Consider the following 21,099-nt stretch of genomic DNA (forward strand, 5'->3'; position numbering starts at 1 on the left):
CATTCAAAAAGTTAAGTCATTACCTTACTTTCAAATTTATTCTTTCTAACTTCTCTCTTTCAGTTAATTGAAACATTTCTCTCTCGATCATCAAAGTTTAAATTTTCCAGGTCCCTTGTTTCCCCTAATTCTTTTATTTAGCAAGTGTTTCTGGAGTAGCCACTATGACTCTGGGTTCTGGAGTTTCAGTGGTGAATAAGAGACAGAGTCCCTGGATTGTAGAGATTACATTCTAGTGGAAAATTACATGTTTCATTGGATAGTGAAACACATTTTAAAGGATAAAATATGCTAAGGGTCAGGAGGCAGTGGTGGGAGAATGCTGATTTGGATAAGATCCTCAGGAAAGGTTTCTGTGAGAAGGTCGATTTTGAGTGAAACCTGAACGAAGCGGGAGAGTGAGCCATGTGGCTGTCTGGGAGGAGAGCGCTCCAGGCAGAGGACGATCAAGTGAAATGACCCTGAGGTGTTCCGGAGAGACCAGTGTGACTGGAGCACAGTGAGTCAGTGGTAGGAGAGAAGTCACTGGAGACCCTGGCTAGGATTTTAACATACATCTGAGTGTGTTCGTAAGGGTTTGGAGGGTCTTGTCAGAAGAATGGTAACGTGATACAACTTCATATTTTAGAAGACTCTAAAATATAGTTATGGCTGTGTGGAGAATAAACTGTGTGTGTGATGAGTGTATGTGTGTGTGTGTGCATGTGTGTGTAGGAGGTGGCCATAGAGGAACGTGGGACACTAGGAGACTTAAGGTAGTTTTGGTGGGAGAAGATGGTGATGTGGAGTAGAATGTGAGCTGTGGAGGTGATCAGTGGTGATCAGGCGGGTGGTGTGTTCTGTAGATAGAACTAGCAGCTTGAGCAGACCTCTTGGATGTGGGATATGAGGAGAGAGGAGCTGGTTGAATGGAGTTTCCATTACTGGGACTCTCTTAGGACAGTTTTACTGAGGGGAGGGGGAATGGGTGGAATCAGTGTTTATTTTCTATTTGTTAACCTTGAGATACCTGGTAGACAACCTAGTGGACAGGTCAAATTACACTCTTCCAGAGGTCCAGTGTGAGCTTGGGGCTGCGGAAGGTAACTTTGGGGAGTCACGCTTGTATAGATTGACTGGGTGGGATCATTTAGGGAGGGTGGAGTGCGTATAAAGGGTAGGTGGGAGTACTGAGCCCTCAGGTCCTGTCCTGTGTGATCGCTGCAGGAAGAGCTCCATAAAGGGTGTTGAGCAGAAGTAGCTTGTGAGGGAGGAGCGTGTGATTTCAGAGGTTAAGTGAGGAGAAGGGATTCAGGAAGGGGTGAGGGGTCAGCTGTGTCAGCTGCTGCCAGGAAGTGGAATAAGATAAAATCTAATAATTGACCTTTGGATTTGGCTTTGCTGAATCCTGTTGATTCTGCTTTGCAATATAGCCCTAAAATTCGTAACACACCTTTTTACTCCCTGCCAACGAACACTGTCAATCAGATTTTAATTACCTTTCTCCTGGACTGTTTTTTGAATTATTTCTCTCCTGATTACAATACAAAACTCATGTTTATTGTAGAAAATGTGGAAAACACAGAGACAGTATAACAGTGATTTAAAAAACCCCAATTCTTTACCCCACCTAACCGCTAGATGGTCATTGATAACACAGTGGTGCCTTTCCCCATCCGTTTCTGTCTCTGCATACTTGTAATGCATATAATGCCTGACTTCCGCTTTTTAAAATGAGCGTGGTGGAACTGTTAATCTAATGTTAAAAATTCTTTGAGAATGTGTGTGAATGTGTGGCAGCATAAGTATTCCATCATGGTGGAGTAGCCAGCTAACCGAACTCCCCACCTGTTTCCCCTAATTATATCTTAAATGAGTCCTGATGAATTTTCCTAAGATACATTCTTCTTCTCTAAGCTTTTAGTGCCTATAGCGTAGTGATTAAAAGCATGGACTCTGTTTTTGAGTGTAATTCCATGCATATAGCAGGAAATGTGCAAGATACGAAAAAAGAATACTTATCTTTTATAGAATAGCTATTGTTAAAATTTTCATCTGTTTCCTGCTAATCATTTTTGTCTAAATGTACCTATACGACATTTCATTTGTCTGTTACTAACAAGGATCACACTATGTTTTCTAGCCAGAAATTTTTTTTCCATAATTTATTCTCTCGTCTATACTTTATAATATATTGGTCAAAGTATATAAGCAGTTTTGTGATTGTTGTCAAATTGCTCTTCGAAAAGATTGTACCATTTGAAAGTATATTTATAAAGAATTTTGTTCTCTTTAAATTTTAGGATAGACCACTATCTTGTTGAACTCTTAAATGAAGTTCTACTTGGATACAAAGATGAGGACTAGATAACTTCTTGAGGTTCCTCCTAACCCCTAGGATGAAGATAATAACTAACATTTGTGTAGTGCTCTAAAGTTTACAAAGTGAGTTCTCATACATCATCTCACTTGATCCTCACAACAGCCCTGTGAGGTAGGTAGGACAGGTATTGTTATTCTCATTTAAGAGATAAACTAGAGAGGTTAAGGGACTTAGTCAGGTTTTATTTAAATGTTTTAGCAGAGACTTGAAACCAGGACGTATGATCTAAATAATCACATTCTTTTTACAAGATTTCATACAACTGCACATTTAGAATTGCTGTATGTCAGCTGGTTAAGTGACATCTGTTAGATACAGAAATAAGCCTGTTGATAATATAAATACAGTGTTCCCCAGTCCTTTTCCATGCCCCCTCCCCTGCTGTTAAATGAATGACTCTATCTCTCTTTTGACTAGGGGAAGGTAATTTAATTGTATAGTTCTATTTAAACACCTATTTTCCCTAGCATTTGGGGGAGGGGAAGTTACATTATGTTTTTTATTTCTGTGTGTGTGCGTGTGTGTGTGCTTGCTACAACTTAAGAGTATATCTCCGTTACTCTCACACATGTAGCGTAAAGCCTTCAAGGAATAGATTACAGTTAGAACTAGAATCTTTTGGTTCTAGCATGAACCTAGAATGATAAGCTTTTCAGGGTATTTACTCTTTTTTGTACTACTTTAACCAACTGGGATAATTAAGTATCCAGGTATAGCTGCTTATGTTCACAAAGGTACAGTGAATGATAGGTGACAGTGAGTGATAGTGGAGGTCAATCAAGAAGAATTACAACTGATCTTCTCTTTGACTAGCTGCCTCGTACGGTAGAAGTTTGTAAAACTGAACTGCGTGCTTGGTAGTGGCATTATCACATTTTAGGAATAGACCTAGATTTTCAGGACTACTTGGTATTACATTAAACTGTTTCACAGTGTTTTCTGTACTGCCTTTAAATACTTAACATCACCAATATTTTCAAAAAATTTTGTTTTGTTTTTCTTTCTAGTTGTTGGTCTTGACGATATTATGGATGAAGGAGTTGTAAAAGAAAGTGGCAATGATACCATTGATGAAGAAGAACTGATTTTACCTAACAGGAATTTGAGGGACAAAGTAGAAGAAAATTCAGTGAGATCACCAAGAAAATCACCTCGTTTAATGGCACAAGGTAATCCTTCCAGAGAGGACTAGCTAGAAAATCAAGTGTAGGGACAGATGTGATAGGTTGTAAAGTTGCTGAGCAGTGATAGTAGTTTCTTGGTGTTTGCTAATCTGAGCATTTTGATAATCAACTTTGAGATTGTATCAATTTGTTGGTATGATTTTAAAAAATTTTTATTGAAATTACACATTCACATGAGTTAAAGAGTTGACTAGTTCTATGAGTTTCCAATACTTGCCATCCTACTACTTATTTCCCTTTCCCCAGAGGAAACTACTATTACCGCTTTCATCTGGTTTTGTTAATTTTTTGGTATTTACTTCCATGTCTCTAAGTAATATATGTATCTTGCTACTGCTTGATTATTCTGATGTATGTATTCATTGATTTCCCATTCTGGATGGTGAAGTTAGCATTCTTTCCTCCTCTTGTTCCCCCATCACACAAAAGAACACTTTCTCATCTTTCTGATATATAATTTTGTAAGATCAGTAGTAATTACTTACATTATTGTGACTCAATATGCTGTTAGTGGTGACCCATTTAGTGAATTATAGTCGCTTTTCCTATACAACTTTTTGTCTTTCTGATTTAATAATTGATTTTGTTGTTCATTTGCTTATAGTTTTATGCATTCGCACACACAGTTTTCAGTGTACGTATCAGTAATTCCACCCCAACTACTCTGCCAGTTGTCTGAATCTTTCTTAAAGATATTTGTGCATGTCAGGTGTTCTGTCATTTTCATCTTATTGAGGAAGTGTCTCTGGGGCCCTTCTGATCTGCTTCTGTGTGCACTGTTGTGTTAGTTCTGTATAAGTCAGATGCATAGCTGTTGTCCAGAGAGCTCTTTACTATTCTTCTGAGGATTGTGTTCTGTATTGCAGTTTCTGTTTACTTTTCTTTGAAGTAGCTCCTTCGTTTGGTGACATACCTCTTCTAGTACTTTTGTGAGAAAAAGGAATATGGATATATATTTTTGAAACCTTGTATGTTTGCAAATGTATTTAATATGGTCTCACATTGGAATTATGGTCTGATTGAACATAGAATTCAAGGTTGGAAATTGTTTTTCCTCAGAAATTTGAAAGTGATGCTCCATTTTCAGTTCTGGGAAAATCTCTTGAATTATTTCATTGATTATTTTCCTCTTTATTTTGTCAACTCTTGCTTCCTGGAACTCCTGTTATTCAAGTATTAGATAGCAGGGACTGGCACTTCCATTTTCTTCATCTTTCCACCTCTGTGTTCTTCCTCTACTTGTTGAAATTTTCTCATGTTTATCCTTCAACTTTTTCATCAAATTCTGAATGTTCTTTTTTTGTTCTGGGAATAGTCCTTTTTGTAGCATTTTGGTCTTGTTTCATGCATGCAGTATCTTATGTTGTCTTTCATAAGATACGGTGTTTTAAAGGTTTTTTTAGTCTTTTTTTTCTTTTTTTGGTTCTATCTTTCATGTTCAGGGACTTTGCTAAATGTCTGATCATTGATAGCTTGCTCAGTGTTTAACGTTTTGTCAACTATGAGCATCACTGTATGGTAATCTGGCTGTATTACTTTTTGGAGGAATTCCTGTTGTTAGACTTTAGGCTTGTTAGATTGTTAGCATATCATGGGAGCCCTTGAGGGAAGCTGATGGGGGCATCTCATCTTTCAGTATGTACAAATACACATAATCTTACAGATTTCAGGGTACTTTACTGCTGCTCTTATCTATTCTGGATGTTCCTTAGTCTAGAAACTCTGTTTTTACACTCCCCAAAGAGTAAGCCTCCAGTCTTCGATTAGCACCAACCTGGGAAGGGCAGTTGCCCAACGGATGGAGTAGTGGAGAGGGAGCTCGGGGTCTCACTGCTTTTTAAACAGCTTTCGACTCATCCTGATTTTAATTGCCTGCCTTCCTCCCTACTTTAGAATTATCTGGCATCACCAGTTCCTAAGCCTGTTGAGGTGTTAATGGTATTGGTTCCGCCAGCAGTGCCAGATGACTGTTTATCTTTTTATGGATGTCCTGCATCAGTTACTTCTTGATCATCTTTTGTTTGGCTTCCAAAATTGTCAGTGTTTTCTCTTCTCCTGCCCTTTCTTTCCTTTATTTTACTTTTTAAATTAAAAAAAAAATTAATGTCTTTATTGGAGTATAATTGCTTTACAATGGTGTGTTAGTTTCTGCTGTATAACAAAGTGAATCAGCTATACATATACATATGTCCTCCCTTTTGTGTCTCCTTCCCACCCTCCCTATCCCAGCCCTCCAGGTGGTCACAAAGAACCGAGCTGATCTCCCTGTGCTATGTGGCGGCTTCCCACTAGCTACCTATGTTGCATTTGGTAGTGTATATAAGTTCATGCCACTCTCTCAGTTCCTCACAGCTTACCCTTCCCTCTCCCCATGTCCTCAAGTCCGTTCTCTACGTCTGCGTTTTTATTCCTGCCCTGAATCTAGGTTCTTCATTTTTTTCTTTTTAGATTCCATATATATGTGTTAGCATACAGTATTTGTTTTTCTCTTTCTGACTCACTTCACTCTGTATGACAAATTCTAGATCCATCCACCTCACTACAACTAACCCAATTTCGTTTCTTTTTATGGCTGAGTAATATTCCAGCTTCTTTATCTATTCACCTGTCGATGAACATTTAGGTTGCTTCCATGTCCTGGCTATTGTAAATAATGCTGCAGTGAACATTGTGGTACGTGGCTCTTTTTGAATTATGGTTTTCTCAGGGTATATACTTAGTAGTGGGGTTGCTGGGTCGTATGGTAGTTCTATTTTTAGTTTTTTAAGGAACCTCCATACTGTTCTCCATAGTGGCTGTATCAATTTACATTCCCACCAACAGTGCAAGAGGGTTCCCTTTTCTCCACACCCTCTTCAGCATTTATTGTAGATGTTTTGATGATGGCCATTCTGACTGGTGTGAGGTGATACCTCATTGTAGTTTTGATTTGCATTCCTGTAATGATTAGTGATGTTGAGCATTCTTTCATGTGTCTGTTGGCAGTCTGTATATCTTCTTTGAAGAAATGTCTGTTTAGGTCTTCTGCCCATTTTTGGATTGGGTTGTTTGTTTATTTGATATTGAGCTGCATGAGTTGCTTGTGAATTTTGGAGATTAATCCTTTGTCAGTTGCTTCATTTGCTAATATTTTCTCCTATTCTGAGGGTTGTCTTTTTGTCTTGTTTATGGTTTCCTTTGCTGTGCAAAAGCTTTTAAGTTTCATTAGGTCCCATTTGTTTATTTTTGTTTTTATCTCCATTTCTCTAGGAGGTGGGTCAAAAAGGATCTTGCTGTTATTTATGTCACAGAGCGTTCTGCCTACATTTTGCTCTAAGAGTTTTATAGTGCCTGGCCTTACATTTAGGTCTTTAATCCACTTTGAGTTTATTTTTGTGTATGGTGTTAGGGAGTGTTCTAATTTCATTCTTTTACATGTAGCTGTTCAGTTTTCCCAGCACCACTTATTGAAGAGGCTGTCTTTTCTCTGTTGTATATTCTTGCTTCCTTTATCAAGGATAAGGTGACCATATGTGCATGGGTTTATCTCTGGGTTTTCCATCCTGTTCCATTGATCTGTATTTCTGTTTTTGTGCCAGTACCATTCTGTCTTGATTACTGTGCCTTTTTAGTATAGTCTGAAGTCGGGGAGGCTGGTTCCTCCAGCTCTGTTTTTCTTTCTCAAGATTGCTTTGGCTATTTGGGGTCTTTTGTGTTTCCATACAAACTGAAATTTTTTGTTCTAGTTCTGTGGAAAATGCCATCGGTAGTTTGATAGGGATTGCGTTGAATCTGTAGATTGCTTTGGGTAGTAGAGTCATTTTCACAATGTTGAATCTTCCAATCCAAGAACATGGTATATCTCTCTATCTGTTTGTTATCATCTTTAAGTTCTTTCATCAGTGCCTTATAGTTTTCGGCATACAGGTCTTTTGTCTCCTTAGGTAGGTTTATTCCTAGGTATTTTATTCCTTTTGTTGCAGTGGTAAATGGGAGTGTTTCCTTAACTTCTCTTTCAGATTTCTCATCTTTAGTGTATAGGAACGCAAGAGATTTCTGTGCATTCGTTTTGTATCCTGATACTTTACGAAATTCATTGATTAGTAGTTTTCTGGTAGCATCTTTGGGATACTTTATGTATACTATCATGTCATCTGCAAACAGTGACAGTTTTACATCTTATTTTTCGATTTGGATTCCTTTAATTTCTTTTTCTTCTCTCATTGGTGTGGCTAAAGCTTCCAAAACTATGTTGAACGATAGTGGTGAGAGTGGGCAACCTTGTCTTGTTCCTGATCTTAGCGGAAATGGTTTCAGTTTTTCACCATTGAGAACGACGTTGGCTGTGGGTTTGTCATATATGGCCTTTATTATGTTGAGGTAAGTTCCCTCTATGCCTACTTTCTGGAGGGTGTTAATCATAAATGGGTGTTGAATTTTGTTGAATGCTCTTTCTGCATCTATTGAGATGATCATATGGTTTTTATTCTTCAGTTTGTTAATATGGTGTATCACATTGATTGATTTGCATATATTGAAGAATCCTTGCATTCCTGGGATAAACCCCACTTGATCCTGGGGTCTGATCCTCTTAACGTGGCTGTTTCCTCTTCATTTGTTTGGTCTGGTTGTTTTTTACCTTGCTCCTTCGTCTGCAATGGGTTTCTCTGTCTTCTCATTTTGCTTAACTTACTGTGTTTGGGGTCTTGTTTTCACTGGCTGCAGGTTCGTCGTTCCCGTTGTTTTTGGTGTCTGTTCCCAGTGGCTAAGGTTGGTTCAGTGGGTTGTGTAGGCTTCCTGGTGGAGGGTACTCGTGCCTGTGTTCTGGTGGATGAGGCTAGATCTTGTCTTTCTGTTGGACACGACCACGTCTGGTGGTGTGTTTTGGGGTGCCTGTGAACTTCATATGATTTTAGGCAGCCTCTCTGCTAATGGGTGGGGTTGTGTTCCTGTCTTGCTAGTTGTTTGGCGTAGGGTGTCCAGCACTGTAGCTTGCTGGTCGTTGAGTGGAGCTGGGTTTTAACGTTGAGATGGAGATCTCTGGGAGAGCTTTCGCCGTTTGATATTACATGGAGCCGGGAGGTCTCTGGTGGACCAGTGTTCTGAACTTGGCTCTCCCACCTTAGAGGCACAGGCCTGACACCCGGCTGGAGCACCGAGATCCTGTCAGCCACACGGCAAAAAAATGAACGGCAGTTACACTGAAAGGTGCCTTATTAATAGCAAGAATGGAAGCCGGAAAACAGTTGATTGTCATTTGTCACGTGCTGAGGGAAAATAACTGTCACAGTAGAAACTAATGTCCCCCAAACTTTCAGATAAGTGGTTTATTACCGAGGATATTAAAGCACAGGAACCAACAGCCAGATGAAGAGATTCATAGGGTGAGGTCAAGAACAAAGAAACTTCAGTCCAGCAAGCACTGTGGCGCGTGGAGGCGTTCTACTTCACCATTCAGAAGCTCTCTGAAACCCCTCCTTTTAGATTTTAATGGTGCCTTCACTACAGAGGCATGGTTCGTTAAATTCTTAGGGCATTGGTCCTTTCTTTCCTTTTAGGTTCATAGCTTTTGCATAGCTCTAACGTGCGGTTTTGAGAAGTGGATTATTAGCTCAGATGCATATGTTTACTTCATCATCTTTTCCTCAGTTTTTTAAAAAATCGGTTATTTGGTATATATTTGTGACTTTGAGAAGCAAAAAGAGCAGAATGAACACTATAGACAAATAATGGTAATGTTTGGCCTATACCGCCCGGCTTCAAACTAAGGCAGTTTATAGTTAGAGGAGAAAGAGTTACTTTATCCTTTGTCAGTTAATCAATTACTATTGGAAAACAATTTTTTTTCTGAATACCTTCACAGTTGAATGTGCTATTCATTTATCAACCACTTACGTAATGGGTGTTAAAAGTTCTTCATTTATTTTATTTCAGGGCATATAAATATAGTAGAGCTATAAATTATTACAGGCTGTCTTCAGAGCTTTAAAAATTATCTAAATATTAATAACAAACCATTAAAATTTTAGTTATTTTAAAATGTTATATATCTGAGCATGAGTGGTTCATAATCCACTAAGTAAGTTTTTTTTTTTTTTTCCTTCGGTACGCGGGCCTCTCACTGTTGTGGCCTCTCCCGTCACGGAGCACAGGCTCCAGACGCGCAGGCTCGGCGGCCATGGCTCACGGGCCCAGCCGCTCCGCGGCATAAACCCGTGTCCCCTTCATCGGCAGGTGGACAAACTCTCAACCACTGCGCCACCAGGGAAGAGCCCCCCTTTTTTTAAAAAAAAAAATTATTTTTTATTTTTGGCTGCATTGGGTCTTCATTGCTGCATATGGGCTTTCTCTAGTTGTGGCAAGCAGGGGCTACTTTTCATTGCGGTGTGAGGACTTCTCATCACAGTGTCTTGTTGCGGAACACGGGTTCTAGGAGCGCAGGCTTCAGTAGTTGCAGCACACAGGCTCAGTAGTTGTGGCTCGTGGGCTCTAGAATGCAGGCTCAGTAGTTGTGGCGCACGGGCTTAGTTGCTCCGTGGCATGTGGGATCTTCCCGGACCAGGGCTCGAACCTGTGTCCCCTGCATTGGCAGGCAGATTCTTAACCCCTGCGCCACCAGGGAAGCCCCCACTAAGTAAGTTTTTGAAGTTGTTGGGTACTTAACCTGATGACCAAATATTGTGCCAAGTCCTGGGGAATTAGAAAGGGTCTCCAAGATAGGATAACCGTATAATTTATTGTCCAAATGGGGACACTTTTGAGTGTCATGACTACAAGCATCAACTAGGACTGTTAAAGACAAATGAGGAGGACCTGTGACACCTTCTGTAAGAGTTTCACAGGTTCAGTGATACGTGACAAATTAGGAAAATGTTCTAAATACTGGTGCATAGTAGCATTTTGCATTAAAAAGGAAGGAGACTTTTTAAAAATTTGTGATGTTCAGTTTTCATACAGAGTTGATTCAGAGGTATTGGATATGCATAGGCTTGGATATAGCTTCTTATTTTGTATTTCAGTTTTGGGGTTGTTTTTTAACTTAGTGAATTATTATTATTTTTTTTTCTTAGTGAATTATTTAGCTTTCTTTCCAATTTCTTTTCACTTTGTGTTTCTTTTTCCCTTGGAGGATGTATCCAGATAAGGAAAGGAGGAAAGTCTCAGTTAGTGGATTCTTTGTTAGGAGCATTGTTACAAGTGGGAAGCTTTATTAAATTATTTTCATACTTTCAGCATTTTCACTTATGATACATTTTCTTGGTTTAAATCTCTTTAATTATAATTTCTCTTTTTGTTGATCTGTGTCTAGTACTCTAGTGTATATTTCATTTCTTAAAATATTCAAGCTATTCAAGGAATAGCTTGAATGCTAAAATGGAGATATAAGGGAAGCACATTCATAAAGACATTAGAGTTCTTTTGAGGCTGTGCTTTGAAACTCACACAGATCCTGTTTGTGATAGGTGGTTTAGTTCAGATTTTATTGGCACCTGAATTTGTTTGGTTTTATATACTTAAAGGTATTTAATGTTTACAACTGTATGACAGCCTTGCTTTAAGATGGGTAGTAATATCAAGGAACCTCATTGATTTTACCCCCAGCTTACTTGCATAGAAAAGAAGCTTGATGAAAATATTTCTTATTGTAAAGTATAATATCAGTCTGAATTTTATACAGGTTATTTTCTGCCCCAGAATTATAGAACTTTGATAAGTGTATAAAAAATGTAACCATCATCATGAGTAGATGTCAGTACATTTTCTTTGAAATGGGAAAATAAATTTTATAGCTCAGAATAAAGAAGTGATGTATTCTAAATTGCGTTGAAATAAAAACACATGGCAAAATAACTAAGTTTTTTTTTATTTATTTTTTTCCCTTGTGATAGAACAAATAAGAAGTTTGCGACAAAGCACTATTGCCAAGCGTTCAAATGCAGCACCTTTAAATAGCACAAAAAAGGCATCAGGGAAGACTGTGTCCGCCCCTAAAGCAGGGGTGAAACAACAAGAAAGGTGTCAGATGAAAGAAGAAATTGGTACGTCGCCGAAACCCGAGCACCAGAAAGAGAGCAGGAGGGGCCGCCAACACAGTGGACAGATCGAAGCAGCCGTTGCATCTTGTCTGGAAATGAAGGGTGAAGCTGGGTTGGATTCTGAGCAGAAGTGTAATAATCAGGGAGAAGAAAATGTGCCATCTCATGAGTTAAACTGTCCACTCCTTTCAGAGACTTGTGTTAGTATTGAAGAAAAGAAAAATGAAACTCTGATGGAGTGTAAAGCCAAGACTGTTAGCCCATTGTTTAAGTTTTCAGGTGAAGAAGAACATGAACGGAACGATTCCATTTCAGGTAAAGTGGATGGGACTGTTGTTGAAGAAATGAAGGTAGAAGGAGAAGTTGAACAAGAATCAAAGGAGACAATGAAATTACCCCACGAAGATGACAGTGTCAATGAGGAACCCGTATCTTCCGTTGCTTTCTCTGGCAATGCTGCTTGTACAAACCCAAATGAGAAAGAAAAGAACCTTGTCAGTTTGTCTGGCTCTGTGGATGAAGTAAATGAATGTAGTTTGGAATCGAAAGATAGCGTGGAAGTTGCTGATAAAGCTGAGAACTCCCTTCAGAGAAGTGAAATGGAAATGGCTTACTGTAAAGACACAGAGTCTAATGATAAGCAGTTGGAGGGCACCAGATTTAATAAATCAAACTTAGAGGTGGTTAATACTAGTGCTTTTGAACCAGAAAGTAACATTTTAGAAAATGCTATTTGTGATGCACCTGACCAAAATTCAAAACAGTTGAATATTGTTGAAAGTATTAAAATGGAGTCTCATGAAACAGCAAACCTTCAAGATGACAGAGACAGCCAGTCAAATAGTGTTTCTTGCTTAGAGTCAAAAAACATAAAACCCAAACATACAAAACCTGTAATTCATTCTAAGCAAACCATGACCACAGATACTCGGAAAAAAGTTGTTGGAGCAAAGCATGAATTAATGCATAACGTAACTAAAGTTAATGTCAAAAGTGTGAAGCGAAATGCTGATGAATCAGAATCTAAGCAAAATTTTCATAGGCCAGTCAAAGTGAGAAAGAAACAAGTTGATAAGGATTCAAAGATTCAGAGTTGCAATTCTGGGGTTAAATCTGTGAAAAATCAGGCTCATTCTGTATTCAGAAAGATATCACAAGATCAAAATTTAGTACAGATTTCCAAACCCTTAACTCATTCTTTGAGTGAAAAGCCTCACGGTCACCCTGGTTGCTCAAAAGAACCTCATCATCCTGCACAAACTGGACATTTGTTGCATTCCAGCCAGAAACAGTGCCATAAGCCCCAGCAGCCGGCTCCAGCAGTGAGAACCAATAGTCATGTGAAGGAAGAGCTTGAGCACACAGGTAGTGTAGAACATTTTAAGGAAGAGGATAAATTGAAATTAAAAAAACCTGAGAAGAACCTACAACCCCGTCAAAGAAGAAGCAGCAAAAGTTTTTCTTTGGATGAGCCACCGTTGTTCATTCCAGATAATATAGCTACTGTAAAACGGGAAGGCTCAGATCATAGCTCTTCATTTGAAAGCAAATATATCTGGACTCCCAGCAAGCAGTGTGGGTTTTGCAAAAAACCACATGGCAACAGGTGTGTGTGTGTGTGTATGTATATGTGATATGTACATTAAAGAGAAATTGCATTTTTTTTAGGGTGGGATTAGTGTGAGAACTTTTTATAGAAAGAGATTATTTAACATACAAAGACTTTTGCACAAACAGAAACCCCTCATCAATCCTGGATATATGATAGTAAGATGGAGCCACTGAATTTACAAATATGCCACCCTAGAAACTTTAAAACACATAGTCTGACCAAAAGCTGGTATATATGGAAATGTTTTATCATTGTGACCAGTTAGTGTAATTTAGTCATTGCATCTTAAAAAAAAAAATCAGAAAATTGTTATAGTGCTTTGGGTCTGGAGGTTATATATTATTTTGTTTGGCTTGAGAAGAACTGGTAATAAATTGTGAAGGGCATAATGGAAATTCTACATATACTTTCAAATGAAGCACACTTACTATGACTTAATACCACTACTTCATAACTATCAAACTTGACCTTAGAATGAAATTTGGTAGCTAAAACAACTGTTAAATGGCTCAAGGGAATTTTGTATGTAACATGGAATGGAGTGAAACATGTATTTTGTTTTTGAATGTTCTAGTGATTTGGGTTTCTTGTGAATTCTAATGTTTTAGGAAGTGATTTTATAGCACTGCCGTTGTCATTCTTTCCTTAGGATTTAGTATTCTATAGTTTTATGACACTGCCACCCTCCCCGCCCATGTATTTTTTATTTGCTAGCTTTTTGAGAAAAAGAGAACAAGAGGTGAAGTGGAGTTTCCAGCTACAAGATTATCCTGTTCAAGTTTTGAGATTGCTGTTGGAACTTCTATCAACATTGATATGATGAAAGAACATTGTAACTTGCACATTGTAATATTATCTTTACTCATGAAAGTAAACGTTAGAACGATTTCCCAGCACAATTAGATTACAGGAAAATGAAACTCCTTAGGGAGGGACAGTTTAGTGCAGTGCGGTGTAACACATTATTTTGGTATGGAGGGTGTGGTTGGGAGTTCTTGGGTCTATTCTGTAAAAAATAACTTTTATGTCAAGGGGTTTTTTCATTTGTGATTCAGCCCATGGCCTGTTTTTAGTGTCAGTGGTTACTTTATAACAGCATGTTCCAGTTTTTAAAACTTGTGACTTGTTTGAATATAGTGCTACATTTGCCCTCACTTTTGTGCTGTTTATTATGCTTTTTTGTTTAAAACGCCTTATTCAATTATTCTCAAGTGGGCCTAAGAGAATTAAGGGCTGGATGGTCCTTGTAAGTGCTCTTTTAAGTTAGCCCTTTTCTCTTTGCCAGCATCTTCTAAAAACCATCATACTGACATGTTGTCAGAGTATGAAATAGGAGCCTTAAACTGAATGAGTTTCTGAAATGAAACTTTGGCCTAGAGTTGGAAGACATGTTATAATGTAACCTTTTTGGAGATAAACTTCTGTTATGATGACGTGGTCCTCAGGAGTTTGCCCAGGCTTTTGAATGATGACTGTCACTTCACCAATATCAGTTATTTTCCTAAAATGAAGATGGTTAAGTCCGATTGTTTTTTACCTAAGGCTGCCTTTTGGATCTAACCTATAAAACCTAGAGTTTCTTTGCCCCAGGCTGGAAAATGACATAGAATATTAGATGTGTAGGGATTTTGAGTTTACCCTATGTAATCGACATGAATAATATGTAATAATACTGGAAACTATCAATTTTGGAAGCAGCATTTCACATTCAATTTTGTGAATAAAGAAGCCTAAGTAATTGATTGGTTTTTTCTTTACATATTAACTAGCCTTCACTACTTCTTTGATGCACTCTGCTTGTATATATTGAGGTTACTCAAAAAATGCACCTGTCACGCAGCATGTAGTTTTCCTAGTTTAATCCATGTGTGAGAATATGAATTTATTAGGAAGGACATATGTGGAAGTAACTTTCATCCATATCTTTGATCTCATGCGCCAGCTACATTCATTGAAAGCTATTTCTTAATACATTTTTTTAGCACTTGTGACAAATTTACTTCTGTAAAGATGATTTTACAACTCTTCAGCATTTTACATGTGTTGCAACTGAGGTTAGCTTCCTGTATGTGCTTCCAGTTGGAAATTATATTTTTAAATACGGATTCATTCATGGCATGGCCAAATGTAATATCCGACCATAAGCAACTTCTGTATGTATCCTAAAGACAGTAGGCATTGACTGCCTCACAGTTTACACTTCGTGCTGTTGTTTTGGCTTCCATTTATTTTCCTGATTCAGCCTTGTAGCTAAGGTATATTCATTACTTTAAAAGCCATACTATTTAATACTTTTTAAAAAACTTATCTTTCAACGTCTTTTAAACATAAGCCAGTTTTGGAAGGAAGAAGTCTTAGTCTTTTCATTAATACCTACCTTGTACCTACCTTGTAGTTTCTAGTATTTCCCTGCCTCTCCAGATGACATTTGTATCTTCAGTTTGTATTACACTTTCTTGCCCAGTTGTAGAAGATTAGTTCATTGGATGAAATTTAGAAACAAAAAAATATCCTTAGCATAATGGAGTCATAGCTTTATACTCAAACAAGAAACCTTTTTCTGAGAAGGAAATTTTCTCTTAGAGAAAGTGATTCTAGTTTTTCTCAGGAGTTTAAGAGTTTGATAGAAAAGTACTTTTCTCTGCAGACTAGACTGTTAGTGACAAAAACAATGATTTAATGTTTATGTGGAATAAAATCATTTTACCCTAGAAAAGAGTGAGTACATATACATTCACAGTAATACAGTCTTAGTTGTTACTTAAAGGAACCACTTATCAGAACTTAACGGCTCATCTTGTAACAGCTCCATTGTTAGTGAATTTGTGACATGACTTTTTAAGAACAGGAATTCTCAATGTTGCTTTTGTGGTTTACTTTGAAGAAACTTGAAAATTTTCTAAGAATATATTTTGGTTTGTGCCAAGAAGATTAGAATTAAGATTACATTTTAAATTAGGTTTAAATTATAGTAGGATTTAAAATTTTGTGAATGAATGTATAACAGTAGGAGAACAAAACATAAATATTTCTGACCTTTTCCATTTAACTGATTTCATGCTGACTTGGTCCAGTTAATTCAGAGTTAATCTTTTACCACACATTAATTTTTTTTAGTGAAATATTTAACACCTGGGTTATAGTCTTATCTTTGAGTGATTTTGCCTTTTGGTAATCAGAACTTCAAGGACAGAGCAGAAAATGGGAGGGTAATTATGTTAGCTATTTGATCCATACTCCCTCTCCCTTTTTAAGCCATGAGAAGTAATATGAAAAGGGAAGACAGTGTATCTTCTCTTTTTGTGATAGGCCACTTAATAAAGTTCATAGTACTGGTAATATTTCCTTTTCTGAAATTTTCCAGTTTCACTTTCAAGTGAATCAATTACATTTTCCCCTAGGACATGTAATTATTTTTATCAATGTCATTTTTTGTTTTGATTTCTCAAAATTTTAACTGCATTATTTTTTATATAAAATCTTATTATTAAGATACGTCTGGATGGCACTGTAGTTTTGAGATTTGTTTTTCAGAGCTTCTCAAGTTTGAGGAGACATTTCCATAAATAAACTGGGGGCATGGTGATACAATGAATACATTCCACATCATAAAATGACTCTATCCTGGTTGAATAAAGATTTGAAGTTTCCTAATAGGTTTGTTAGATTTGGATTTGGGGCAAAAGCATAGCCATGGTCATAGTATGTGTCCTATTGAAACTATTCCAGGCTTGCTTTGAAGGAATTATTAATATAGCTGAGATGGGAAATCACATTAGCTTTCCTTCAATAATTCAAAGAAATTCAGCCTAGATAGTTGCTTTCAAGAAATAGGAGTTCTTACAACTTTGCAATCTGAAATAGAAGAACTTTTAAGTATCTGTATTTTTCAGACTTCGTATTTTTCTGTTGGCTGTATGATCTGTATCACTGAAACATGCATGGACCCATCTAAAGTCTCCCAAACCTAGAGAAATCATTTCTGTCTTGCAGACAAATACCACATTGTTGGAAAGTTTTCTCACTAGGGCTCTGAATCCAAAATATTCTGTATTTTTATTTATTTTTACTTAAGGCATGAGGTGTTTTTTTTTTAATGAATTTGTTTTAAGTTTTAAAATGAACCATTGAGGAAATGATGACTTATCTGAAAAAGGTAGCACAGGCATCGCCAGTTAGGGTAAAGAATGGTGAATTGTAGACATGAAGAAGTCAGGTTTCCTTGGTGCACGGCAGTGGTTGATGCACAGTGGAAAGGCACATGAGAGAGGAAGAATAGAGTGGTCTGCAATTGAGGGGGTGGGGTATTTGGCGTGACTTTTTCAAGATATCCTGTAAGGTTTGAAACTCAGCGTTCTGATTCTTACAGTTTCTACATTAAAACAGGACCACTGGTATATTTAGAGAGGGTTGGCCATATCACCCAGTATATTAATTACCTTTAACATCTTCCTGTTGGACGATAGGTTTTTAAAAGGACTTTGGTCACTGTTGCTGGTGCCACTGTTCTTATCGAAATCAGCACAAAGTCTTTAGATCATTAAAGAGTATACTTAAATTCTCCTAAATCTTTCAAACATACCATGAATTACTAACCTGAGGAAGAAAAAAGGAAAATGTTAAACGTGATTGAGTGAGCTTTGTCATTTTCTTAATAATGGGTTGAAAAGTATGTGAAAAAGGTAATTTCACCCTCAAATTGCTGTTTATATATCTGTTTTGCTATTTTATTCTAAAATAATTCCAGATATTCTTTCTAAGTTAGAAAAACAAACTCTTTAGAGTCATAAATCTGTCCTTGGACTTTTTCATTGGTTAGTGAAATTATTTCTTAGATAAAATGCAGTAAAGGGAAAATATAAGGAGATCGTTTGGAAATTTAAAAAAAAATTCACCCTGAATAGTAATATCTTCATGTTGATATAATTTGGTCATTATTTGGGAAAACAAGTTTATTATCTAAAGTACAAGGTCACGTAGTAAGGAAGCCCATCCTCAGAAGTACATAAAAGATCCTTTAGCTAAATCATTGTGACACTATGAACCAGAATATTTTGAGCTCAAAGAATAGTTATATATATATAGTTAAGGTGGTTAATAACAATTTGTGAGGCTCCACTTTGTTAGTTTTGAGTTGCATTTTTGTTGCATCTGGTTTTTCTCTTTGTTATGTAAAATGATTAGTTGGATAAGTGACTCCAGTTTTATGTATGATTTCAAGTCTATGTGGTAAATGTAGTTGTAACTTTGATGGGTTGTCTGTGATCAGATTATCAGTTTATCACCCTTCTCAGTGGAGAAATACTGTTATTCTATACATTGTTATTCTATACAGTATGCTGACAAAGGTCAGTTGCCCTATATTTTTATCCTTATGTGTCCCCCTCCCGGCCCCCTCCCAGTATTTTCTCACTCAGAGGGGAAATGTTTGACTTCTTAAAAGTTCCGTTTTCATAGAATGTTCTTTGAAAACTCTCTCCATGTTGAACTGATAGAATGGGTAAAGACAGAAAACATGCAAAATACTGGAAAAATATTAAAAATTCAGTTTAGGCTCACTCAGCATTGGTTTTTAAGAAAATGTATCGAATCAAAGTGTTCTTTTTTTTTTTTCTCTCCAGGTTTATGGTTGGCTGTGGGAGATGTGATGACTGGTTTCATGGTGATTGTGTTGGGTTAAGTCTTTCTCAAGCACAGCAAATGGGAGAGGAAGACAAAGAATATGTGTGTGTGAAATGTTGTGCCGAAGAAGATAAAAAGACTGAAATAGTAGATCCAGATATTTTGGGAAACCAGGCTAAAGTTGAAGTCCATAGTGAAGATAAAGCAATGGAATATGAAAAGCTTGGGTTATCAAAGCACACTACAACAAATGACAAAACCAAATATATAGATGATACAGTGAAGCACAAGGTCAAAATTTTGAAACGGGTGAGCCTCTCATTAATGCATTATTTTTACTTAAGAACTTCGGGCTGACTGCGAATTTGAAATTTCTCTTTAGATTTCACTGTTGTGTACATTTTCACATTTATTTTTCAGTAAAAATGGGTTTTTACTTAAAATGTTTTGTCAGGCTTGGTGAAACCAGGTAGTGACATCTTCAAAATACGCAGATCTTACTTCTTACAGTCTTTTGTGCTATTTCTAGTCTCTAGTTTGGTACTTGCATTTTCTGTGGTAGAATGTGTGTGAGATTTTGTGGTGGTAGGTATAAATTGTGCTTGCTGAGAAGTTTTTCTAAAAAGCTTTTCAGTCCGTAAATATCTACGAATCCATAAAACCACATTTGGCATTATTATTTTCAAGTGAAGGAGTTCTCTGTAAGGAAAAGTAATCTTAGTTCTTTTGATTTTTGTTCCAGTATTTGCTTGGAACCCGTATCTCATAATGTTTCTCTTAAAATGTGGCCTTTTAAAAAGTTGTCAGTTTTCCCTCATCTTACATTTTCAACTACCTTGTTAAAGTATTTTCTAAATAGAAATTTCAAGATATTAGTCAATTACAGGAGAAATGTACAAAGGACACAGCACTTTATCTGATTAAATTTTATTTTCATTGTCTACATTTTTATTTCCTGTGATTTTTCTAATCATTGATTTATTATTCTTATAGGTAGTGCTAGGGAGGAAACACTGAAACAAATATATGTGGATGGTCAAGTATAATATTCCAAAACACAACGAACATAAATTAGGAACCTTGGAAATATTTTAATTCGACCATTCAGATTGAAGAACATAAGCATGTTTTTTCTAAAGCCGTTTCCATTATTTACAAACTCAGTTCTTGAGACACTCCTTATGTGATAAATCTGGCTTAAGTTCCAGTTTGCCAAATCCTTGTGCCATCCAACGTTTCCTGTCTGCCAAGACTTGCTGAGAATCAGATTATGTCCTTCTGATATTTACTATTACTTTTTCTGTTGATTTGATTAGCACCAAAGTAATTGATAATATAGAACTGAGAGCGCCATTGAAAACAGTTTATAGCAAGCCTTTGGAAAGGTTCTGTTAACTTCTAATCATCATTTCTTGGGTACAATTTCTTGGCCATTCAGAAATACAGCTCATTGTTTAGTCATTCAGTTGAGTTATCTCCATCTTGTCTAAAAAGACATTATAAAACATTAACATGGTGAATGTTTTGAGAAACCCCTCTATCCAGTCCCCGTATCAGAAAAGGAACCGAGGTTAGTCTGATATTGTAAATAAATACATGAGCCAAGTGATTACTGCTTTTCTTTTCTTTTCTTTTTGATACTGAACTGTTGAATCTTATTTGACTACTCTGATTTTAGTTGATGGAATCTGCTTTTTAAATATCACTTCTTATCCCTAGATTTTATGTTGAACCATTTATTGAGTTCCTATTGTGTGCCAAGCATGGTACCAGATTTGAGTATGTATGACTGATTGAAAAATGTTCCTGCTCTCAAGTAAGTCTAGTTGGAGAGGTAGAAAATAAACAAGTAAAGTAAAAAATTATAGGATTCCCAGTCTAGAGAAAATCGATTTTTTGTATATACTCTATCTTCTTAAAAACTATGATTATATTTCTATACACAAGTATTCTTCTCACTGGTATGATGTGATTTTTTGTTTTTATAAATTTATTTATTTTATTTACTTTTTGACTGAGTTGGGTCTTCGTTGCTGTGTGCGGGCTTTTCTCTAGTTTGGGCGAGCGGGGGCTACTCTTCATTGCAGTGCGTGGGCTTCTCATTGCGGTGGCTTCTCTTGTTGTGGGGCACAGGCTGTAGGCTCACGGACTCCAGTAGTTGTGGCGCACGGGCTTAGTTGCTCCACGGCATGTGGGATCTTCCCAGACCAGAGCTCAAACCCGTGTCCGCTGCATGTTGGCAGGCGGATTTTTGACCACTTCCCCACCAGTGAAGACTGGTATGATGTGATTAATTAACTCCCA

The 21,099-nt window shown here is 37.1% G+C and overlaps 1 protein-coding gene across 2 annotated transcripts in view; it reads left to right on the forward strand.

Annotated features, from left to right (window-relative positions):
- PHF3 (PHD finger protein 3) overlaps positions 1–21,099 on the forward strand; it is a 92,212-nt gene that overhangs the window by 36,944 nt on the left and 34,169 nt on the right. For both annotated transcript variants that reach the window (XM_029223615.1, XM_029223614.1), the window contains exons 2-4: positions 3,370–3,531; positions 11,415–13,167; positions 18,795–19,104. In XM_029223615.1, the coding sequence (XP_029079448.1) occupies positions 3,370–3,531; positions 11,415–13,167; positions 18,795–19,104 (2,225 nt within the window). The remainder of the gene's footprint in view (positions 1–3,369; positions 3,532–11,414; positions 13,168–18,794; positions 19,105–21,099) is intronic.

The sequence above is a fragment of the Monodon monoceros genome, unplaced genomic scaffold (assembly GCF_005190385.1).
Source record: "Monodon monoceros isolate NGI ecotype Baffin Bay Population unplaced genomic scaffold, NGI_Narwhal_1 Super_Scaffold_15, whole genome shotgun sequence".
Classification (NCBI taxonomy): Eukaryota; Metazoa; Chordata; class Mammalia; order Artiodactyla; family Monodontidae; genus Monodon; species Monodon monoceros.